Here is a 10,130-nt window from a genome sequence, read left to right on the forward strand (position 1 = left end):
GAACATGATATTCTGCCTCGCCACAGGCCCAGAGTGATGGCTCCCAGCAACCGTGGACTGAAATCTCAGAAACCATGACCCAAAATAAAAAGCTTTCATTCTTTTAACTTGTTTCCCTCAAGTGACTATTTAGTCACTTTATTTGTTCCTGAGACAAAGTACCTGACCCCTCCAACTAAAAGGAGAAGGTTATTTTAGCCCATAGTCGGCCACATCCAAAGCAAGAAGGCATGGGGGAAGGGCCTGGAGGAGGAAAAGCTGCCCACCTTATGGCCGACAGGAAGCAGAGCGAGTAGGGAGGAGAGAGAGGGGCAGGGAGCTGCACCCTCCAGGCCATGCCCCAGTGACCCTTCTGACTGGACCCCGGCCCCCAGCAGCAAGTCAGCGACGAGCCCCATAATCAAATCACCTTCCAGGGCTCTGCCTCTGAGTGTGTGCGGTGTTGGGGGCCACTTAGACACAAGCCACAGCACTAACACAGAAGCCCAAGTTACACAGCAAAGTGTAAGGCGCTTTGTACTTTGCAAGTAGTCGTTATTAGCAGGGTTGGAAGTTCAAGCATCTGGCCAAGAAGGGAGCGGCTTAGTTGCTATTTCATGCCTTTCATTTCTGCTCCACGAGGCACAAGTCAGCAGCACAGTCTAAGAAACTGATTGACTGACTGATTGATTGATTGATTGATTGATTGTAGTATTGGGGGCTGAACTCAGGACCTTGTGCTTGCCAGGCAGGCACTCCTTCTAGTGAGCTATCTCCCCTGCCCTCAGACTAAGAAATTTTAGTTCCGATTTCTACCCTAAATGCACCAGCACGTTGCTAAACATCTAATATATTGTTTAGCTTTATGTGAAAATTCATCTGACAAATTTTAACAAGATAAAAATATTCCTAAAATTTTAAAGATTTACTAAATTCTTCCTGGTGGCATAAACGTACTGACCATGGCTTTGATTCCTTCAGGAAAGAGGAAGCGATTATAAAGCGTGTCCACTGTGTCATCTGGCTTGACGTCACAGGATCGCTGAAGAAGGATTGGTCCTGTGTCTAACCCGTCATCGGCCCAGAAAACAGAAAACCCAGCTTGCTTGTCTCCCATGATTAGAGTCCTGTGAAAAGAAGTTTCAGTGCAAGATGTTGCTTGCTATGATTTGCGTCCAGATGTTCCCCCAAGGCCTCTGCAGTCACGGGGCAGGCTTCTAGAGTGATTGATTAAAGGATTGGTTGATTGAATGATTGATGGGCCAGTGCTGGGATTATGGGTGTGAGGGCTACACCTGCCCTGCGGCTGGCTCCCTGCTGGCCCTCCCATTTTGCTATTGTTGCTTTTGCTATTTTCTGCTGCTGTGAACTGCCGCCCTCCGCCGTGGGCCACCCTGCCTTGAAGCCAGCCGAGTACAGACCGAAGCCGCCACCAACTGTGAGCTAAGTAAACCTTTCCTTCCTCAGTTCCGTGTGTCTGGCATTTTGGTCTCAGCAATGAGAGAAAAGTAACGAAGACATCGGTTCAGCATATCACCAAATGAAGAATTAGTGACGCTAAAGGAGAAGGTGGCTGTGATGGAGAAGTAGACCGGGGAAAAAAGTGACTTTGAGAAATGGGCGGCAGAGCTGGGAACTGTCAGAGGTCACAGAAAGCAGCACCTGACGGCCGTGATGTCCCAAACACCTTCGCAACTGTCGTCTCTCCTGTCTGTTGTGCGGTGACGGCTTGCAGTGACTTCAAAGGGCGTTAGAACCCGTGACTACAACCAGTCATCACCCTCCACGTCTGCGCTCCCTACTACAGGCCAAGTGACGTTCCCACCTGGGTCTACTTCCTACACTATCTTGGCCTCAGGTGAGGCAGAAGAAGAGCAGAAAATAAAGCAAAACCATATGCTCAGTGCAATGTGGAGAGGAAACTGGTGATTAATCTAGGTTTCTGATTGAGGTACAAACATTGCCTAGGACAAGGATTGGTTAAAGACTACATAGGTCACAAAAAGATGGGGTGATTGATCCCACTAGTTGCCCTTTGTACTCGATAAGATTTAGTCTACGAGAAAAGCTTAGCTTGGCCCTAAGAGAGTGTATAATTGGAAGACTATCCAATAGACAGACACCTAGAACATGTACCAGGGAGCAGGTTACCATGGAGTATCAAGTAGTAAGTTAGCAATTTCCACAATCAAAATCATTTTTATTGCTCCAAATTATGGATCAAGGAAAAGATCTAAAATCATTCAATAAATCACTCTTTTCAGAGGTCTTGAGGAATTACGTCAAGAGCCTTGAAAATATCAATATGCTTTGATTCAATGATTCTGCATGTGAAAATAATGTGAAATAAACAAATACGTATTTAAGTGCAAAGATATCTACCAAAGTTTCGTTTACATGAACAGCAATGAAATAAATCCGTGTGTTGAGTTTTAAGCATGACAAAGTATTTTCTGCCACATTCCAACCAAGTGTAGATTTCATACTTGTTCGATAATTCAGTGTTGAGGGGTCATTGGAAAGATGTGCGGATAAAGGCGAAGAGGTTAAAAAAGTGTGCACCGCCAGCACATCACAGATGTGCCCCCGTGCGAGTAGGCCACGCCGAGCAGTGTGGCGGCCGCCACTCGTGAGATGCCTAAAATGTTACACAAAGCCCTTCCTCAAGAAGCTGAAGTCCAGGGAGAAAAGACGCGGGTAGCTCAGCACCCCGAAACACTTCGGACGCTTTGCACAAAAGCCGGTTTCGTGGGCAGGTGGCTCTGAGGGCACTGCTCGCTCATTCTGCCCGGGAGGCTCTGGTGCCCAGGTGAAGGCCCAGGCGGAAAACCCAAAAGAGTTCTGTCCTAAAAAGTCTCCCAGAAGCCAAAGTTATCTACCTGGAGAGGCCCTGTTGGCTGAACTGCTAGCTATGCTCCCCGGAACGGACTCAGCGTGGAGGGTCCGCAGGAAGTGCTGTCCCAGCTCAGGCAGTTCGTGCAGATCTCAAGGGGGTGGATCCAACTGAAGGAATCCACCGAGGCCTCACACGGCTAGTTTACTAAGCCTGCACGTAGGACCAGGGCCTACAGGTGACAGAAGCAGATGGGTGGCTTCTGCTGCCGAAAGCCACTCACCAGTTGATGGCAGATGCGCCCCGGTGCCTGGGCAGGAGGGATGGGTGATAGATGATGGAGCCATGCTTCGGGCTGTTGATGACGTCCATGGGGATGAACTGCGTGCAGAAGGGCAGCACGTTCAGCTCGGCCCCCACGGCTCGGTAGGCGTCCACCACCTCCGGGATGCTCCTGCCCTTGACCCTCCATCTGGGGAACTTGAACACAGGTGTCCCGTCCTTTTCTGCAGCCAAAGCTGAGGGTGACAAACAAGGGTGTTTCCAGCTTTCAAAAGTGAGCCCTCATTTTACGTAGCCACACTGTGGGCTGGACTGCTTTCAAACTCCCTGAATTTGGTTCTCCAAGCATTCTCACGTGAATATTTTGTCCCATTGCTCATGTATTTGGTACTCAGTGCAAGCGAGAACTCGTCCCTTGCCTGGAGAAACTCACTGCCCTCTCCAGCCAAAGCAGTTGACGCCCTCAGGACCAATTCGTGACAAGTACCAAGGTAACACCGCATCTCTCAATTGCACATCAGGTTTCAGTTTCCTGAAACATTTACAAATAGAACATGGTGAAAAGCAATTTGGGTTGTGGCCAGGACCTGCGGTATTACTCTTCAGTCATGCCCCACCCACGTTTCTAATGTGATACTTACCTGTTGGTTATGGCTCACGTCTAGATGCACCCCAGACCTACACAGTCATAGGTGGGGCTTTTTCAGAGCTGACTGGCTTTAGAGTGTGGAGTGCTGGGATTCAGGGTCTGTAATCACTAAATCAGTCCGCTGATTGGCTTGGCAGAGCTCTGAGGGTGAGTGCTACCAGCCCTGGGGGGACCTAGCTAGAATATAGACGGAAAGAAGGGGCTATTGCCACTTGTAACCTGCAGCTTGCTGTCTCCTGCCTTCTGCCTTCCAGGTACTGTCTCTCTGCTGCAGTGTCCTTCCGCGGTGCCACCCTGCCTTGGAGCCAGCCGACTATGACCTGAGATCTCTACACATTGCAAGCTTAATAAACCTTTCCTCCTTTAACTTGAGGCATCAAGCATTTTGTCTCAGCAACAAGAAAAGTACCAAGACAGCACTGAAGCATGTACATTTTTCTTAATGTTTGTGGTACAGGGTCTCCCTACACAGCTCAGCCTCATGGTGATCCTCCTGTTTTCAGCCTCCCCACTGCTGGGATTACAGGTGCGTGCCACCATGTCAGTCAGTCTCGGTGGCTGGCTCAGCACACCTGGGGACGAGGCTGGTGCAGCATGTGGTGACAGGGATCAAACCCCATCCCTGTGTTTGCCTAAGCAGGAGCTTAGTCCTCTGAAGCATTTTATTTATTTTTTTTTTTTTGAGACATAATCTCACTATGTTGTCCAGGCTGGCCATGAGCTTGCTATGCAGCCCAAGCTTATCTGAAGCTTGCAACCCTCCTGCCTCAACCTCCTCTGCTGGGATTATATGCATGTGCCATCTTTCCCAATTTGTCTGTATGTTGAAAATGTATTTGAACTCAAACTCTTGTGGCTAGATAGTGTTTTGAGATTTTAAACAGCTCTTTCTTTCTTTTTTTTTTTTTTTTAAGATCAAAACTGGTATCATTAGGGCTGGGGATGCAGCCCAGTAGTACAGGACTTGCCTAGCAAGCACGTGGGCTTCAGCCCCAGCACCGTCAGGGAAAAAAAAAACAAAAAACAAAACACTTTATGACTGGTATGGATCTTTGAAGAACATCGCTTTAGACCTGGAGCCCAATAGCAACACCTTAACCCTGAATTAAACATTCTCAGCCCCCAGCATGGTTGGAAAGTCTTAGGAGCCCCCACTGTTTGATGATGTAAAGTGATCCTGGGGAGAGTCACATGGAGAGAAAAAACATTTTCTCAAGCTTTCACCAAGAGCAAATTGGTCAAGTAATGGCCAGGACTCATCCTCATGTCTGACACTGAAAAAAAAAAAAAAAAAAAAAAGGAGCCCCCCACCCCCACGCAGGACCCATGCTTCCCGCTAAGCAACAGATCCAAAAGAGCTGAGTTTGTCCCTGTGTAAAGGACCACCTGGATGACTCTCCTTGAAAGAAGAGCAGCTGCCTCCGTTTTGGCTGAGCCGGGCCCTGTTCCGTGCACTGACGTGTACAGAGCCGGCCAGGGCCTTCCCTGATCCCCTCAGTGGACTTTTAGCAACGCAGATCTGTCTGACTGAGGGAGTGGTGCGTGGTCTTGAAGCCAAGCGACAGCGTGAAGCAGGTGAGGGGGGCCACGCTCCGTGCTGTGGGCGGGGTGAGCCTCGAGGTAAGAGGCTCTGACTTCCCAGGGCGTGGAAGATCACACATCGGCCCAGAACTTGGATGCCACCTCAGCTGCCACGCCGATCGCTCCCTGCAGACCCCTCTCTGGCATTGCAGAGGTGGCTTCAGGCCTCCCCCTAGCCAGCTTGCAGCACTCAGATGCTTACCCCTTCCCACAGTCACTCAGCCCGAGGCCCTGCCCTCTTCACGCATTAACTAAACCCAGGTTCGGCCCCAGGTCCAGGCCCTTGTCCCCGATGGCCATCCTCATGGCCGGGCTCGGGACCCTCTGGGCTCCCCACAGCTACAGATACACAGTAGTGCCTTTATTCTCACCAGGGCTGCACCGGAAAGGGTAGGTTGGAGTTAACCTGCTAAAACTCCCATAACCTTTTCATGGAGTGGCAAAGAGAAACTTCTCACAACTCATGAGACCCTCGCTACATCTTTCCTCCAAAGTCACCGGAAGATAAAGCTAACAGTGAGAGGCTAGAAACAGAACAGGGGAGCAGTGCCGTCTGGGGACAAGGGCCTCTGTCCTGACTCCACGTGGCAAAGGGGTGGCGGTGACAGGGCAGAGGGCATAGCCTGCCTTCTCCAGGATAAGATGTCACTGTACAAAGTCCTGTAGGCCTGGGGAGACAGCTCAGTAGAATAAGCACCTGCCTGGCAAGCGCAGGGTCCTGAGCTCAATCCCTGGTACCACAAAAAAAAAGTCCTATAGATGCTCTGTGTGTGTGTGTGTGTGTGTGTGTGTGTGTGTGTGTGTGTGTGCTTATTGTGTACCTCATATGAGGTATGACACAAAATAGTCAATATTTACATTTTTATTTTTAATTAGTTACAGTGAAAGGCACGTTGCCTCGAACCCCTCTCACTTCCAACACACCCCCACTTGCTTGCTGCTTTCTGAAGCAATTCGGGAGTCCTCTTTTGTGTCTCCTCAAGGCTGCCTCAGTCTCCTAAAGTGATTCACAATGGCCAATGGCCAGGAAAGTGAGGGTCTTGGGTCAGTTCAGGACACCAAGGCAGCCAGGACAGCCCGGCCAAAGGCACCCCGGAAAGAGGCCTCCAGAGCGCTGCAGAAGGTGGCGGGAGGGTGGGGTGCGTGTGCTGGAGCCCGCAGTAGCACTGGAGGGGCACTAACGTCAGTGTGTCTTTTAGAGTGATAACTATTTTCATTTTAAACATTCACCATATTTTATCATATTTCTATTTATATAAGTAACATATATGAATATTACTTTAATGCTATTACTTACTGATATATATTATTACTTATTGATATGTACTTATTGATAGATGTTATATAAACATAATATATGAATGTTTAATACTTATCAAATATCTTATTACTATATTTACTACTTAAATATGTATTTTAATAATAAACACGTTTTATGTGTACTATCACATATTGTATTACACAGCATATGCATCAGTTTTTCTCTTGCTGTTTTTCACATGTGGCGAGATTTACTCAGAAGGGCAGCGTCCACCCCGGGGCCCGCGTGCACTGAGGCATGGGCCGGGTCGCACGGGCTCCCTGCGGTGCTGGCTGCTCTAGGGCACAGGCTGAGGGCCCAGCCTGGGCTGCAGCAGGGTGATGGGGTGGCACGCATCCGGGCAGCAGAGCAGTGGGCGTGGGTGGGCACCGGAGCAGGAGCCGCCTGCAGGCACCCCCAGGAGGTCACGGCTGTGTGTGCCGCCAGGCGGGGCATCTCGCAAGGCGGCAGCAGCCAGAGCAGAAGCCAGCGACCTTGGAGATAAGGAGTGTGGAAGCAGTGTGACTGGGTGTGACCTGCCCTACAGGGATCCTCAGCAGCCACAGGATACTCTCTCCATCCTGTGCCACCTGCAGGGGCAAACAGCCAGAAGAGGGCAAGGTGGGCAGCCCACAGGGCCACTGGAAGGTGCACTGCAGGACGTGTCCCTCTGGGAAGAAACCCCACGCACTGCCCATCCACAGGAAGGGAAAGGAGCTGGTAGCCAGGAAGGGGCACCAGCACCCTGAGAGGACAGCTCAGAGCTCAGATGCCAGCTCAGGGAAGGCACAAGGGAGCCACATTGAGCGAGGAGAAGGAACAGTAGCCCAGGGCCAAGGGCTCATCACTCATCTTCCCAGAGAGCGCCGGGCTGGGACGGCAGCAACCCAGCCCAGCCTGCCCAGCCAGGGCAGCACCGCAGGGAAAATAGGGTCGCTGAAGGGCGCAGCACACAGATGGAGGGCCAGGCACGAGGGCAGCATGTGAGGGCAAGGGTGGAGGGAGCCCCCTGTGAGCTGGTGGCAGTGAAGGAAACAGGAGAGTGTGACCAGAAGGCACAGCAAAGATGCTCTTGGCTAGGCGGTCAATGGCCAGCCAGCAGCATGGGACGTGCTGTTTGGAGGTGCACAAGGCCAGCTGGGTAGGCGACCAGTGCAGGGTCACCCTGCCACTGTGTGCGGTCACACGCACCATTCGTGGCACTTTCTGGCCAGACCTTCCAGTCGACCTCTGTACCCCTCCCTGTGAGTGACCCCTCCCTGTGAGTGAGGGCATGTGAGTGGCAGCAAAACGTGCCGAGTGTCTGGGTGGTGGCTGGCTGGGCTGCAGGCTGCTCGCTGGCATGCAGACCTGACTGTTGGGGCTGCAGCAGCCTCTCTGGGCAGGCGTGAGACGAAGCCCTGTCTAGATAAGGCCAAAATCGCAGACAAAGGGCGTGCACCTCGTGAGGAAATGCGCAGCAGCCCCTCAGCGCTGCCACCAGCCCACAAGGGAGCGCTCTTGACCCAGTCTCTCCAGATTCACTCACCCAGGGGGTCGGCCCGTCCATCCTTGTCTGGAACCGTGAACACACCCACGACTCGGTGGCCCTCTTTGCGGAGGTGGCTGTAGACTTCCTGTCCAAAGAGGCTCTGTCCGATAAGTGCCAACTTCAGCTTGTTTTTGAAGTAAACCTGAGGGGAAAGTCAGGGACGGCACCTAAATATGGGCTGGAGACTCTGGGAAACCAGCAAACCATCAGACGGGAGGGCGTTGGGGCTGCGCAAGGCTCAAAGAGCCACCAAATAGAACTGCTACTGACACCCACGAGGCACAGCCACGGGGCACGGCCACGGGGCACACCCCCTACAAGTAATGTACCACAGTCCCCAGAGAGCCGCGCATCTTCTCTTCCCCCGAATCCCTTGACTGTTCATGTTAATCCCTGGAACCCCAACCTCAGGCAACAGAGGCTGGGCACAAACAGACAAGCAGGTGCGACGCAGCGCCAGGTGGGCCTCAGTCTCACAGGGCTCTTCACCCCTGCAGTGTAGGGCAGGAACTGGACTCCGCTCGACCTCCCGAAGAAGCCACAGTCAACCCGGGAGCATTCGGGTCCCAAGCACAGGCCTGCCGCTGGCTCCCCGAGGTCAAACCCCGCGGCCGCAGCTGAGTCGTGTGGCCGAAGCAAGGAGCTCGGCTCTGTTCACACCCCTCACTTTGTGAAACAAGAATGACAGTAAGCCCAACCTGGGAGAGTTTTGGTTGAAGTACACAACTTAATGCGCAAGACGACCGCACAGTATATGGTGAAAGGTGACGTCCAAGTGGAAGGTTTGCGCTGCTTCAAAGGTGTTGCTAGACACTGGACTCTGTTCTGTGCTTTTATATCCCCCTCCCCCCATTTCTCACTCTTTTAAGGGCCCGGGTGACATCCCTGAACGGACACCAGGTCGCAACTTCTCTTTAGCTGAGTTGCTAGTGAAGCAGTTGGGGCTTCAGATTCAAGCGTCCTTCGCTGGTCCACCAACCTCTCTCCCCGCAGAGTCTCACGAGCTTGCGCAGATTCCCTTGCACGAGCGCAGGCACGCTGCTGAGTTTGCGCCCTCCGAAGTCGGGATGTCTGGAAACCCGTCTCTCTGTGCCTCTCTCAGGCTGCCGCTTGAAACAGCCCGCGTGGTGGGCATCTTATACAGAGCCCGGCTTCCCGGGCTTATACCACTGCCCATGCCAGGCACTCAGGAGCACGTGCGATGTTCTTTCAAAACGCACCAGAAGCGGGAGAATTCGAGGACCACAGCAGAATGCGCTTCTCAACTGCTGCCTGGCCATTTGGGGTTCAGCTCACTCTTGGAAGCAGCCTACATGTCCACCAGTAGACAGAGGGGTAAAGAAGGCACGGTACTCATGAATGGAGTAGTTCTGTGCACTGAAGAAGGCTGCATCTGAGTCACTTGCTGGAAAGTGGATGTACCTTGAGACCATGAAGTTAAGTAAAATGGATTGCACAGCTTAACTATCTCGTGCATTGGGCTGGCCAAATAGCTCAGCGGATTAAAGCACCTGCTTAGGCACCCGCAGTGGCCGGGGTTCAATCCTCAACCTGCCATGCAGGCCCCTCCCTCAGGGCGCTCTGAGATGGTGACTGAGACTGGGCATGGTGACACACATCTGTAATCCTAGCTCTTGGGAGGCTAAACACAGGTGGATCACTATGAGTCCAATCTACGTAGTGAGACCCTATAGACCCTTATTTAAAAAATACAGGAAAAAAAAATCTCATGCATTCCTACGAGAATCTCAAAGTATAAATAATGGGCAAGAGCAGGGACCAGGGTTCCATCCCAGGTCCAGCATGCTGCGCTGGCTCCGCCCCCGGGGTGCGCTGAGTGGGTGACCAGAGTCAGGCATGGTGTCCCACACCTGTAATCCTAGTTCTTGGGGAGGCTGAAAACAGAAGAATCACTATAAGTCTGAGCTGCGTAGTGAGACCCTATGCCAAATACATAAAATAAATAAATAAAATC

The 10,130-nt window shown here is 51.9% G+C and overlaps 1 protein-coding gene across 1 annotated transcript in view; it reads right to left on the reverse strand.

The window, feature by feature from the left end:
- Nucleotides 1–10,130, reverse strand: part of Aldh1l2 (aldehyde dehydrogenase 1 family member L2) — a 51,253-nt gene that overhangs the window by 31,649 nt on the left and 9,474 nt on the right. Inside the window, exons 2-4 of the mRNA XM_023717326.1 lie at nucleotides 8,153–8,297; nucleotides 3,096–3,330; nucleotides 941–1,106 (exon numbers count right to left, since the gene is read on the reverse strand). Of these exons, the coding sequence (XP_023573094.1) occupies nucleotides 941–1,106; nucleotides 3,096–3,330; nucleotides 8,153–8,297 (546 nt within the window). The remainder of the gene's footprint in view (nucleotides 1–940; nucleotides 1,107–3,095; nucleotides 3,331–8,152; nucleotides 8,298–10,130) is intronic.

The sequence above is a fragment of the Octodon degus genome, unplaced genomic scaffold (genome assembly GCF_000260255.1).
Source record: "Octodon degus isolate 3935 unplaced genomic scaffold, OctDeg1.0 scaffold00004, whole genome shotgun sequence".
In the NCBI taxonomy this organism is placed as follows: domain Eukaryota; kingdom Metazoa; phylum Chordata; class Mammalia; order Rodentia; family Octodontidae; genus Octodon; species Octodon degus.